This window comes from Chiroxiphia lanceolata, chromosome 22 (genome assembly GCF_009829145.1).
Source record: "Chiroxiphia lanceolata isolate bChiLan1 chromosome 22, bChiLan1.pri, whole genome shotgun sequence".
Lineage (NCBI taxonomy): Eukaryota > Metazoa > Chordata > Aves > Passeriformes > Pipridae > Chiroxiphia > Chiroxiphia lanceolata.
The window spans coordinates 105,492-119,203 of record NC_045658.1 but is presented as its reverse complement, the minus strand read 5'-3'; the positions used below and the strand labels follow the sequence as shown (position 1 = coordinate 119,203).

Here is a 13,712-nt window from a genome sequence, read left to right as displayed (position 1 = left end):
TAGACATGGGCTGGACATCCCTCTGTGGGTGAGGAAGGGCTGGGTGCCTTGGCTGAAACCAGTGGGCTCTTTCCTCTGTGGGTGAGGAAGGGCTGGGTGCCTTGGCTGAAACCAGTGGGCTCTTTCCCAAACGGGTTTGGATCAAGCATTCCCTGAGCACCCTCGCAAACCTCTGGTCCCACTGATGCCAGGCCAGTGTGGATGTGCCCTCAGAAACAATCAGTGATGCTCCCTGGTCTGAGTCTGACTTTGGGGAAGGTCTCATCATCTCCCAGAGGGGCCAGAGGCTGTGCTGTGCCAGCAGCCAGCTCTTATTGCCTCTCTTTGAGTGCAGCTCTTATTTCTTCCCTCCTTGAGTCCAGCTCTTATTGCCCCTTTTGTTGAGGCTCTGGGGGCTCTGCACAGGTTTGGAAAGCAGCTCTCTGAAGTTTGGGAAGTGGGAGAGGGTTTGCATTAAGGCGGCAAATGCTACAGTGACAGGCTAAACAGGAAGGACCTGGCAGGGCTGGAGGTGTCCTGTGTGTTAACATAATGTTTTCATGCTGTGAAGTGTCTTCTCAAGAAAGAGCCAGGAAGAGGTGGAGAAACCCGTGGTGGTCACTGAGCACGATCATGTGGCCTTTTACTAGTGTACAGTGGAAACAGGCTGGATTTAGCAGGGTGCTGTTCCTGTAAACTCCAGGAGCTGCAGTCCAAGGTGTTTGAAATGGAATGTCTCCACCTCCTTTCAACACAAGCTGAGCTTCAGCAAAGGTAGGCAGTGATGGACTGTTGTGCAGATGAAAACACAAATCTTTTCAAGGTAGTTAGCCAGGCTCTGCCCAAAATCAAATCCCAGTTAAAGGACGGAATGAGGCTGCTGCATTAATCCCTGGACTGCCTGGATGTCCTCACTGATGTCTCTCAGCATCCCAGTTTGACTCTCTCTGTCTCACCAGCCCTTTGTGTTTTGCCATGTTGATACTTGGGTGCCTGGTTTTGCTTTCCCTGCTAGTGGTACTGGAGAGCAGAGCCGGTGGAAGCCATGATCCCTGCAGATGTGTCTAGAAATGTAGCACAGGGAGAGAGCACAGACAGGCCAGGAGAGCTGCTGGTGTGGAGAAGCTTTTGCAGGGATAATGGTAGGATTTGGACCTCATTTCAAGGCAGGTTTTTAAAAACCCATTTTGCTTCAATGAGTTCAGATTCACTTCCCCAGCAAGCACATCCAAACCAGGAGCAGAAAACCTCCCACTTGAGGAGGAAACACTCCTGAAAGGTTAGGCACAGGTTGCCCTGAGAAGCTGTGGTTGCCCCATCCCTGGGAGTGTCCAAGGCCAGGTTGGACAGGACTTGGAACAACCTGATGTAGTGAAAAGTGTACCTGCCCATGGAATGGGATGGGGTTTAAGGTCCCTTCCAACCCAAACCATTCTGCGATTCCAATCCCCTTCTCAGAAGCAAAAGCTCTGGAGGCAAACTGAGATGCTCCTAAAGTTGGGGTGCAGCCAGGCTGAGAAGGAAGCCTGGACTTGCCCTCTGGCATCACTTCCTCACTGAGCACCAGCATAGATCCAGCTGGGATAAATCTGTCCTGCTGCCTTCACTTATCCTGCCTGGGAATGCTGCTGCAGGGTGGGCTGAGGGTGGGGTTTCTCTCTTCTCCCAGCAACAGATGGGCTGAGGAAGTGAGGGTTTCCTGGTGCAAATGCTTTTCCAAAGAAACCTCCTGCTGCGATCAGAGTGTTGCGTGTGCTGCTCTGCCCTGGGGTCCCTGCCAGGACACAGGGATGCAGAGGTGGCTGGGGAGGTTTGGCTGGGAGCATCCAAGGAGAGCATCCTGGGCAAGCAGAAGGAGGGCAGAGCTTTTCTTGGTACCAGTGACAGCAACTGTTTCTCAGAGAGCACTTTGGCACAGGGTGTGTATGGGCTTTGTCTCTGTGCAGGGTGAGCCCTGCCTTGCATCTCCCCCATTCTTTGCTCAGAGGTGGTTTCCAGGCCTGAAATGCTTGTTTAGCCACTGGGAAAAATAGGACAAAGTTGTTGAAAAGGTGATTAGAAAAGTAGGACTTGCTAAAGAGACTGATTTCTGTCCTTGAGTGGGTGACAGGGCGGCACAGACAGCACTGGGGTGCAGTGGGATGGGGTGAGGGGGTGTGTGTGATGCACAGGTGGCACTCCCCACACATCTGCAGCACAGCTTCCCAAAGGAAGCATGTTAAGGAAAGCTTTGGTGATGTCTTGGGGAGGGCAGCAGCTGGCAGTGCCTGGCCCTGTGAGCACAGGGGTGGGTGCCAGGGGCCCAGCAGAGAGACACATACGGCTCTGGTTTGTGCTGGAGCCAGTGCCCTCAGCTCTGGTCAACCCCCAACAGAAATCACAGATATTTGTTGGGAAAAACCCACCTTTGGGCAGCTGGGTAATTAAAAAATCCCAATCAATCCCTTTCCAGCACCCCAAGGTGTTGGCTCTGATGTGTGGAGGTGGTAGCACAGGATACTAATGGCACTTGGAGACTCAGGGGTGTTTCCTGATCTGGAGCCACCAGCAGGACCCACTTGGTCCTCTCACATGTTGCCTTCCACTTGCCAAAGGGCAAGTTGCCATGGATGCATGCAGGATTGTCCCTCAGACAAGGATCTGGGCTACTCAAGGTCAGCCCAAAAAAACCTGAAGCAGAGGGGCCAGCCTTCTGGCTGTCCCAGCACCAGTGCAGCCTTTCCCCTCGGCTCTGCCCCTCCGTTCCTGGCTGCAGATTGTAGGAATGTCATCCAGTTTTGTGATGCCTCTACTTGCTTCCTGAGGGCTCATGTGCAGGTTTTGTTGATTTTTTTTAATTTGGTTTTGCAAAATTTTGCTTTTTATTACCCAGTGTGGAGGATGGAGCCTGGCACTAGGAGCTGCTGATCAAGCAGAGGATGGAGCCTGGCACTTGGGCTTGGCCACTGACCTGCTGGCCTAGCTGCCAGGTGAACATGGGGGCTCCAGTGCCGGCGCAGATGGCAGGATGGCAGGAATGGCAGGGGTGGCAGGGAAAGCAGAGAACAGGGCTGTTTCTTTAAGGCAAAAAAGAGAACTCTCGGGCTGGCACTTTGTGTAGTTTAGCCCAGATCCCTGTTTTAATTAGCATTTCATTTCATCTCCTCCTCTCCCTCTCCAGCCCCACCTCCTTGGAATCAGCATTTCTGCATCCTTTCCTGTGCATTGCAGAGCAGCAGGTGGAAGTCTGGCTGGCACCTGCACACACTCACACACACCCTGCAGGCTGGACGCACCTCTGCCGCGGGAGAGAACCCTTCCCACACTCCGGATCTTCCTCCTGCCGAGCGAGCTGGGCTGGGAGCATCCCGGTCCTCGCCTAAAGCTGCTCTGCCTCCCCTCGCCAGCTCTGGCTGCAGCACCAGCAGCACCCGGGCACGGAGGACCTCGGGAGGCCCCGGGGAGAGAGCTCTGCAGGGAGCCAAGCCCAGCTGGGGGGGTAAGAGCTGAGCCTCGGGGGGCTGGAGCACCCCCAGTATCTGGGGCGTCCTGGAGTCCAGATCATCCCCAACATCCAGGGTATCCTGGGTACGGAGCATCCCTGGCATCCGGAGTATCCTGGGATCCAGAGCATCCCCAGCATCTGAAGCATCCTGAGTGCAGAGCATCTGGAGTATCCAGAGCACCCCAGGGGCTTATTATTCCCTGGTCCAGCGCATCCAGAGCATCAGAGAATCCATAACATCCTGCCATCCCTGGCATCTCGAGTATCCTGCCATCCAGCACATTCCCCAGCATCCAGCAGCAGCATCCAGGGACATCCCAGAGCAGGGGCATTTGCAGGGACGAGGCACTGCCTGGCTGTGAGTAACAGGGTAACCTTGCTTCTGCTGATCGGCTCCTGGGAATGTCACTCTGCCCTGAGTGCCAGTGAAGAGAGAGAGCAGGGGAAGAGAGGGAGACGAGGAAGGAGGAGGGAGAGGAGGAAGAGGAAAGGAGAGGAGAGAGGAGGACAGACACAGAGCAGACAGGTGGTCGTTCTTCCCCTGGATCCAGCTCTGGTGATGATCACGTAGCACAGGTCACACCAGAGAAGGTCCCCCCAACCCCAAAGCTCCCATGGAGGGCGACCTGGGGGCCCCCAATTCCAGCATGCTGGGGGAGCACTCGCTGCTCGTGGGGAGCAGCTGGGTGGCCGCTTTCCTGTGCTTCATCATCCTGCTGACCACGGCGGGGAACTTCCTCCTCATCCTCCTCATCGTCACTCAGCGCTCCCTCCGCAACACCTCCAACTACTTCCTGGTGTCCCTGTTCATGTCGGACCTTATGGTGGGGCTGGTGGTGATGCCCCCAGCCATGCTCAACCAGCTCTATGGGCGCTGGGTGCTGCGGGGGGACTTCTGCTCCCTCTGGGCCTCCTTTGACGTCATGTGCTGCAGTGCCTCTATCCTCAACCTCTGCATCATCAGCCTGGACCGGTACCTGCTCATCATCTCTCCGCTCAAGTACAAGCTGCGCATGACCTCCTGCAGGGCCCTCTGGCTCGTCCTGGCCACCTGGACCGTGGCTGTGCTGGCCTCCTTCCTGCCCATCAAGATGGGATGGCATGAGCTGGAGTTCGAGGAACTCTCCCTGAATGTCACCTCGTGGGGGGACGAAGACCAGTGCCGGCTGGTGGTCAGTTTGCCGTATGCCCTGGTCGCCTCTTGCCTCACCTTCTTCCTCCCATCTGCTGCCATCTCCTTCACCTACTGCCGCATCCTCCTGGCTGCCCGCAAGCAGGCGGTGCAGGTGGCTTCCCTCACCTCCAACGTGGCCACCACCACCACTACTGATGACACCATGCCACAGGTAAGGTGTCTGCAGGGACCTTGTTTTTTGCAGACCTTGTTTTTTGCACAGTTTGGGTGCCTGGGGTGTTTCTGCCTTCTGGACAGCCTTAGAGCCAGAGCTGGCTTTGACAACTAGACCACAGGGAGGGAGATTTTGGGCAACATCCACCTTGCTGACGCCCTCTGAAGTGCCCTGTGTCTGTCCCACTAATGAAGAGCTGCTCTGGAGCACACAAACAGCATGAGCAGAAGCAGAGAAATTATAAGATTCAGGTAAAAATGCTCAGCGATGCAAAATAAAGGCACTTTAGCCCCCCTCTTGGCTGGCATCATCCCTGAGGGTTTTAATCTTAGATCTGATTTTCCACTCGTAAATCTTGGCCATGGTGGATATGAGACATATGGGGGAGAAGGATTTCAACTAATAGCAAATGCCAAATTCTGGGGAGCATCTTATTTTGAACAGAAGCTTCTATTTTTGTTACCTGGTTAACGGGAACTGCCAAACAACTCCTTGTGCAATCACTGGTTTCATGTGTGGGTTTTATAACCAAAACGTGGCTGCACTTGTTTGTATTTCTTCAGGAGAAGGTAATTGCCACTAAATCTAACAGCTCTAATTCCCTGTAATAGGCTTTATTGACCACATATCCTACAAGGAAAAGGCAAACTTAATTGTCTTTAAATACCTTGATTTAGTTTGTTCACTCTAAGAGCAGAGACAGGACTCTGCCCCGGTCTCCCACATGCGATAAAATGCACCAAACGGTCAAAAGGAAAAGGACAATCAAAGAATAAACAGACAATATCATAAAGTGTTTATTTTCTCCCTGGATATCAGGTTTTTTGACTCCACAAACACACTCAGGGGATCAGGGGATGCTCAGGGTCTTTGTCATGTTGTGGAAAACCAGCATCTGCCACCTGTCTTTCAGCCAAGGCAAGTGGCCCAAAAGGTTTCTTGGAGCCCCAAATTAGCTGAAAATAAGGTGTCAGCCAGGGAACCCTCAGATTTCATCTTTTAACCAGATTTTTGCTCTCTTTTTGGGCAGGAAGCTGAGTGGCAAAGGAGCATTGTTTGATTACAGTGGAGGGCTGAGATAATCAGTTCATTTTAGATTGCGGGGGGGAGGGAGGGCTGAGTTATGGTGTTTGTAGGCTGAAATGTTTCACATCCTGCTTTTATAAACGCAGTTAGTTTGTTGCTGTAATGAGCAGCTGGAGCTGCCTCTTTAGGGCTTTGTCTTCAACAAAACATGAGCTGGGTTTTTCTATAAAGAACAGCCTAATGAGAACCTCCTATTTTACAGTAAAAAAAATAAGGTAATGTTGAGGGTTTCTATTGTTTCCTCTCCCTAATTTGCAGTTCAGGGCCTGTGGTGCGTGCCCTGCTCCTGTCTCTTGGAGAAGGGAATTAATGGCAGGGTTTTTTCAGGATTTGGAGCACCTAACCTCACTTTTCTTGGGCAGAGGCTGGCACTGGTGCTGGCAGCTTCAGTCTGGGGAGGCTCATCACCATTCCCTGTCTCCTGCTACAGATTCCCTGTGTCCCAAGCCAGCCCATGGCCGGCAGTGAGAGCAGGAGGTTCACCAACAAGCACAGCAAGAAGGCACTGAAGGCTAGTCTGACCCTGGGCATTCTCCTGGGCATGTTCTTCGTGGCCTGGCTCCCCTTCTTCATTACCAATGTGACGCAGGTAAGAACCTGTGGGGGTTTTGTGTTGGGTTTTCAAAAGCTTTTCACTCAAGATCCAGCTGGGTTCAATCTGAAGGTCTCGCTGGAACACCTCTGGGAGCAAAGATGCAACTTCCCCAGGGAGCAACAGCAAGGAAAAACCCTTCAAAAGGGATTTGGAGGTTTCCTTTGAAAGGGGAATGTTGGTGTGCCTGGGAAACTGCTCTGGATCGGGGCTGAGGTGGGAGACCCTGCTAATCCCTGCTGTGCCCCCCCAGGCTGTCTGTGGCTGTGTCCCAGCCGGATTCTTCGACGTGCTCACCTGGCTGGGATACTGCAACAGCACCATGAATCCCATCATCTACCCGCTCTTCATGAGGGACTTCAAGAGAGCCATGGGCAAATTCCTGCCCTGCTGCCGGCGCTGGGGGGAGCCTCGGCCCAGCGCCATATCCTTCTCCATGAGGAACTCCAACAGCGGAGCCCGTGCCGCCACGTCCCTCAAGAACATCCTCACCTTGCAGGCTGAGATTGACTCAGTTGACTCTGGGGCGCTGGGGAATGATCCCAACCTGCTGCCAGCCCCCCTGACCTCCCACGCCCCCTCTATCAGCCTGTGGGACGCAGAGCCCCTGGACGCGGAGCCGCAGGTTGGGCATCTCAGCACCCCCGTGGCCTGAGTGGGGTCACAGAGCTCCATGCGCTGGGAAGGATCCCTCAGCCCCACACAAACAGCCCACGTGCTGCTGCTCCAATTCCCTCTTCCAGTGCATCGTGCAGCTTGTGGAGAGGCACTGCTGTGGGTAGGTTCAGCCACGTGTCACTGCTGAATTGACCTGCCTTGTTTCTCTCTCTTCCATCCCTCCTTTGCTCACTGGCACTAGTCCCTCACCCTTCTCGTGGCCTTTGGACAACACTCTCAGGCACGTGGTGGGACTCCTGGGGTATCCCAAGGGGACCAGGATTCGATGATCCTTGTGGGTCCCTTCCAACTCAGCATATTTTGTGATTCTGTGATTCTAAGAGTCTTTCCATCTCTGGTTAGTTTGAACCTTGGATTCCAGATCATCTGTCCCCCTAAACTTAAACCAAGGCTTGGTTTCCAGTTTTCACACATGGATCACCTCCATTTCACCTACTGCACTGAGAGGAGTGATGAAAAAACATCCCATGACTCATGGATAAGAGGTTTGGAGCTGCTTCAGCCCATGGAACATCACGTTTTCTTGGAGCTGCGTTTCCTCTCCTGACTTGGAACATGTCTGTCTCGGTTTCCTGTTAAGCAGTGAGTTACAGCCCAGTGAAACCATCGTGTTTAATCATGGAGAGCTGCACTATGGGGGTTCAATTGGGTGCAGAATGTCCAACACTGATTTTTGGATGTTCTGTGGGGGTGTGGGGCTGCAACTTGTCATGGCTTTGTGGGTTGTGTGACAGTAGTAATGGGATCGGTGCCTCTTACAGCTCCATCCTACAGCTTCCCATTCTTGGCACAGGACCACCACACTTCTCTCTGACAATCCATTAGTTTTTAGATGATGCAATTAGAAAATACACTCTCCCCCCCTTTCAAATAGGAATCTAAAGAAATACTGTCTTTTAAATGACAATTCCAGGCCACCTCCACCCAGCCCACCCCCACCATAGCCATAAGCAGAGAGAACAGTGAGTAACGTGGCAAGTGGGCTCTTAAAAAAATCAATAAAACAAATGATTTTAGTAAATTCTTCCTCAAGTGCCTTTGGGCTGCAGAGCTGGGCTGACAGTTGGCTGCTGTGCCCTCCCCGAACCCCTCCCCTCCAAGCCTTCTGCCTAATTCTCAGCTCCCATTAACGGGTTTGACTGTGCTCTTGGAACTCACCAGTGTATCCAAACAGACACAGAGCATCCCCTGGATATGGAACGCTGGAAGAAACAGCCACGCTCCAAGCAAATCTCACTAGTTTTCTTTCCATGTTGCCCATGGATGTTCCAGGACTGAACAAGAGTTTTTATGACCAACTTGACATTTACTTGGTACTTTGTACCCCCCGGGAGCCGGCACTGGCCCAGCAGTCAGGGATGAGCGACTGGGACACACTGAGGGTTCATCAGGTTCAAACCTCAAACTGTTCAATACATTTTCCCCTGGATGTGGGGACAGAGAGCCTGGGGCTGGTGTCAAGCATAGAGATCAATATGTGCATCTTCCCACAAAACAACTTTACATAAAGCCACACTTTGACTACAACTCCTGTTAAAAAGGAGTAGGAAAATGCACGATGGAGTCTGGAAATCCGTTAGGTACTAAATTAGCCTTGGGAGATAGAGAGAGAGAGAGAGAGAGAGAGAGAGAGAGAGAGAGAGAGAGAGAGACACCTCTTCAGCCAAATGTTCAAAAGCAATAGTTCATTACTGTCTCATCAAGACTGTAGTAATTAGGTGTTTGCTTGTGGACAAAGCCTTGGATGAGTGGAGAAATCCCATTCTTTCCCTGCAGCCAGCAGCATCAACACTGACCGGGCAAACAGCCCTAGCACGTGGGACCCTCTGGCCTGTCTCAAGAGATATCTCCCATCACTGCTCCAGAAAGGAGCTGAGAAGGTCTGAGCCCCCCTGGATGCTGGATTTGGGGAGAGGAAACACCAGGCACTGAATCCAAACCATTGTGCTTTGCTGTGTTAGGGCATCATCCCCAAAACCAGCCATGTCTTTGACTCCATGAGAAATAATCTGCAGGTAAGGTTTGCAGGGAGCCTGGGGAAGGAAGGAGAGGGAGTGCTGGATCAGAGAGGTAGGAGGAAGACCCTCCATGAACCCTTCCCCTTCTGAGTCAATGAGACCTCCCAGATCAGGGGTGGGAGGTGTTTGTACCATCACACTTGTGGCAAAGTAGAAAACCCCAGAGGTGTTCTTAGAGCAGAGGCACGCTCCTGCCAGATGCATTTTCCTGGGCTTAGCAGAAAAACAGGACAGAAAACGAGCTTTTATGGAAGATGTGGATCAGTCCCACACAATTTGGGAGCTCTGCTAGCAGGGGATGTAAAGCTGTGTCCTTTCCTCTGCTCTGAGACTGGGGAGAAGAGAGTGGAACCAATTCACTTTTATGGAAGGAGGTAGAAATGAAACAGATTCATGTTTATCCTATGCCAAGTATGGGTTTTATTTTAAGCCAATTAAAAATAAAGGGGGCTTTTAAGGCTGGAGATGTGTGTGTGACTCAAAAGGAAAGAGTCAGTGGGTTGCTGGGCTTGGAGAGCCTGGAAGTTTCATAAGCCATCAGTTTTCCTGCTGCTGTCACCCAGGGTCCCAAACATGTTTCTAACAGGAGTGGGCCCTCCAACACTCATTGCCATCAACCTGGAGACAGGAAAACAGTCTTGGAGATTGGAAAGTGCCTTGGCAACCTGAGCCTTTCTCCTCTCCAGCCAGCATAGCTGAAGTGTGGACACTGATCTGCTCGAAGTGGGGCAGGCAGAGCCCTCAACACGCCTGAAATCCACAAACCAAACCAATCTCCAGTGGAAAAACGCTTTTAATTTCCTAGTGATGAGCCCCCCTCTCTGATATGTTTAAAATCCCCTCAGAGCCATTTGCTTTTCAGTTATAGAGACGCAGTGCTGAGGGGGAACAGCTGCTTCCTGCAAGGATTTGGATGGGGATCTGCCCCGGATTCCTGAGGAGCAGTGCAGATACAGGCAGGAACCGTCCCTCTTTCGTCCATGGGAGCCGCCGTTGGCAGCTGCTCTGAATGCTTTGATCTAGTGCCAAACCAGTGCCATCCTCCAGGCTCACTTGAGGGGCTGGAAACTGCAGCTCCAGCTCTGCCGGCTCTGTCCCTGGGGAATCCCAGTGTCACAGCTGGTGCTGTGACAGCGGTTTTAGTGCTGGCTAAGCAGCTCTGCTCTAACTTGCTCCTTCTTCTGCTGCCTGGTCCTTGTTGTCCCTGCTGTGGGAGCAGTTCAGGCAGGGCAGAGAGGGTTCTCCCAGGAGAGAGCTGAAGGAATCCCGTCAGTGAGCACAGCTGGCTGGGAGAGCCTCACCCCCAGCCTCATCCTCCTCTTTCCTGGTGTTTTCCTCTCCCTGACCCTCGCTGCCTGCTTCCCGCAGGGATTTCTTGGCTAGAGGGGGGAAAAGACTGCCACTGCCCTTCTCTACTGGCTGGTGTTCCTTGGTTTTAATGCCCACAGCTTTTAGGATCGTGTCCATCTGCTTCATGTAGTCCAGGTGACCGTTTACCTGCAGGGAACAAGAATCCTGTGAGTGGGGAACCCGTGGGAACCCAGCTCAGCCAAGTCCTTCATCCCAACAGCCACCACTGCCATGAAACTTGGGTTTGGCTGTGAGGAGGAAAGAATGAGGCTGGAAAATCAAAGAATCATGGAATCATTAAGGTTGGAAAAGATATTTATGATCATCAAGTCCAGCACTGCCAAGGCCACCACTAAACCACATCCCCAAGTGCCACATCCACACGGTTTTTGAACACTTCCAGGGTTGGTGATTCCACCATTGGATAAATGCAGTTATGTATGGAACTGCCTGAATTCGCAGCAGCCTTTGGGGCACATGCTGCTGCTGGATTATTTTTCTTCTGAGACGTTTAAAAACCTGGACCTGGCTGAGTTACAACCCCGAAATCCTTTGTGCCATGAGGGTAAGAGAAGCAGCTCTGCCACGGGGAGAGACACCCAGGTAGGAGATGATTTCTCTTAGTTCAGCTCCCTGTTCTGTGCTAAATGACATTCCTCCAGGTGCCTCAGCTCCCTTGTAAAACCCAAGATTATCTTATTTAAATTAAGATACAGTCATTAAACCTCACACAGCTACCAAGCACGTTAAGGTTCTTGGCTGGAGGCTGCACCGATCCATCCCACACAATATAAAACCAGGAGTCCAAGAGTTATGGGTCCATAAACCAAATAAAAGTCAACAGCATGTGTAAAAACCCAGATGTTTTTATTGTAAGATGAATTCCACGATAAGATAAAGCCTTCTGAGATGAATGTTGGAATGTATCCTTCCAGTCAGGGAGCAAGAGAACAGAAAACCTCCTCTGAAGGTGATTGTTGTTTATACTAAAGGCCACATGGTTGGAGAGGAAGAAATTCCTTCCCCATTCCAGGTGTCCTGCACAAACCAAGCACTTGATGCACCGACAGCATCCTGAGATACTGCAGCATCTTTGGTAAATTCAATTTCCAGCAGTTTAAACCTCCCTGACCCAGCCAGAGAGCTGGCTCAGCCTCTTATTTACCCAAACCTTGCTAGTAATTAGGGAATTTCCACATCAAGGAATACGCAACACCCCGGTCCCAGGTTTCATGCTTCCCAACCAGGTAGATGAGTGCCCCAGAAAGGGATGATGATGGTAAGAGCTCTTCACAGGGCTCTGCAAAGACACCAGCCATGGACTCTCTGCTCAGCTCCTGCCTGGTTCCAGAGCAATCCTTCAGCTGCCCCATCCCTGGAAGTGTCCATGGCCAGGTTGGATGGGGTTTGGAGCAACCTGGGCTAGTGGAACGCATCCCTGCCCATGGCAGGGGATTTGAACTGGTGCCTTCCAACACAAACCGTTCTGGGATTCTGGGATTCATTGCTGTGCCAGCACCAGGGTTCCCAGCACAGCTCTTCCAAAACTAAAGCCAATCTTTCCTCCCAAAAATCCAAACCTCCAAGAAATTTGCATGAAGTGGCTTTGGAGGGGGAAACATTTGGCTGCACTTAGGGCTTGGAGCAAACTGATTGTATGCACATCAGGCATACAATATGTGACTTGAATCCCTCCAGATGGCTCAACATGCTCCGGGTGTTTGGAACTGATTAGTTAACTAAAATAACCATAGAAGGACTGAGGAACTGGCTGTGGGCTGTGGACATTGTCCTCTGGAAAAATACAAATCTTTTGCTGCTCAGTCAGGGTGGTTGGTGCCGAAGGAGCAAGGTGGGGAGAGGCAGGAAGGAGCTGGACTTGCTGGGAGTCGGGGCTGAAGGCCTTTGGTTTATTGCATTCAGAACCTCTCCTGTCACCACCATCTGCCTGCCCTGGTCAGTGCTTGGGGATTTCTCATCCTGGTGTTACTGAGCCATTAGTCAGAGGGAACACATTTCCTCTGCCACCTTAAGGACTAGATTTTCGTATCTCCTCAGTATCCAGCAGCTTCCACTAAAACAACAGGGAATTCCTCTTCCTTGAGCACCATGATCACTGAGGGATGCAGGGTATGAGCCATTCTGAAGAGCTCATGCAGCTAAAAGAGAAGCTGAGACCTCCTGAAAATCCGTCCCTTCCTGCAGCTCTGCTAAACCTCTAATCTCTAAATCTCTTCCAAGGAAATTCACTCCTGTCTCCAGGACAGCCCAGGAGAGGATTCCCTAAAGCTGGACCAGCACAAGCCTGAGAAGTGTAAGAGGAGGGAGGACTCTGCTGCAGTGTGACATTGAGCGCTGAGCCATCAGCAAAAGAACAGCAAACAAACTGCCTTGCCACTTGCCATCCTGGTGGGAAAATCCAGCAATTCCAGATCTCTAAAGCCTGTTTCCATCTGCTATCAAAGGACGAATTCCTCCACTGGGTAGGCTGTGCAGGAGATGGGAGGGGAACATCTACAACATAGTCAATAAAAACTTAAAAGGGAAATAAAGAGGTTGTGTGAATATTTATCAGAACAAAGTCCAGGAGGAATTTCAGGATGAATGGAAGAGTGTGCTCAGCACCAGAGCAAATAGATTTCTGCTTGTTTTAAGGAAATGAAAGCAGTGGGGTGGGTTTATTGGTGTGTTTAGGTGACTTCTCCCTGCTCTATCTGACTTTATGGTTGCTTTGACTCATTGGAAAACATGAGCCAGCTGCCTCTGGCACTGCTGCTGCTGGGAGATCTCTGGAGGACAACAACTGATAGCTTTGCTCAGGGGGATCCACCAGCCAGCAGAAAGGAGCCATCAACTCAGCGTGTTTGGAAAGGTTTTCAAGTTCAAATCCACCCAAAAGTGTCAAAAAGTCACTGAGCGCAATCAGCTGTGAATGTTAAATTCACAGAGAAGTGGTTTTGTTGTGTACAGAGGAGGAATCCCAGTTTCTCTCTGGTTTGAGCTATAGGAACACAACATGTGCTGGAGCCTGGCAAGGGGAGGGCAGAGAAAGGGCCAGGAGAAAGGAGACATTCTATATGGTCCTGGCTCTGCCATGGGCTCACGTGGGCACAGGCACAGCTCCTTCTCCGTCACAACACTGACATCACTCCATATGGCAGAGATAAGACTTCACT

The 13,712-nt window shown here is 51.6% G+C and overlaps 2 protein-coding genes across 3 annotated transcripts in view; one reads left to right on the top strand and one right to left on the bottom strand.

Annotated features, from left to right (window-relative positions):
- Window positions 1–3,153: 3,153 nt before the first annotated feature.
- HTR6 (5-hydroxytryptamine receptor 6) lies at window positions 3,154–13,225 on the top strand. Of its 2 annotated transcripts, none has more exons than XM_032708693.1 (3): window positions 3,154–4,809; window positions 6,329–6,487; window positions 6,744–13,225. In XM_032708693.1, the coding sequence occupies exons 1-3, from the start codon at window positions 4,078–4,080 to the stop codon at window positions 7,143–7,145; spliced, it is 1,293 nt and encodes a 430-aa protein (XP_032564584.1). In that variant the 5' UTR covers window positions 3,154–4,077; the 3' UTR covers window positions 7,146–13,225. The 2 variants fall into 2 exon arrangements, with proteins under 2 accessions (XP_032564584.1, XP_032564585.1); XM_032708694.1 differs by having other exon boundaries at window positions 7,572–8,790.
- TMCO4 (transmembrane and coiled-coil domains 4) overlaps window positions 9,583–13,712 on the bottom strand; it is a 43,884-nt gene continuing 39,754 nt past the window's right edge. The window contains exon 14 of the mRNA XM_032708691.1: window positions 9,583–10,683. Coding sequence (XP_032564582.1) covers window positions 10,456–10,683 — 228 coding nt within the window. The 3' untranslated portion in view covers window positions 9,583–10,455. The remainder of the gene's footprint in view (window positions 10,684–13,712) is intronic.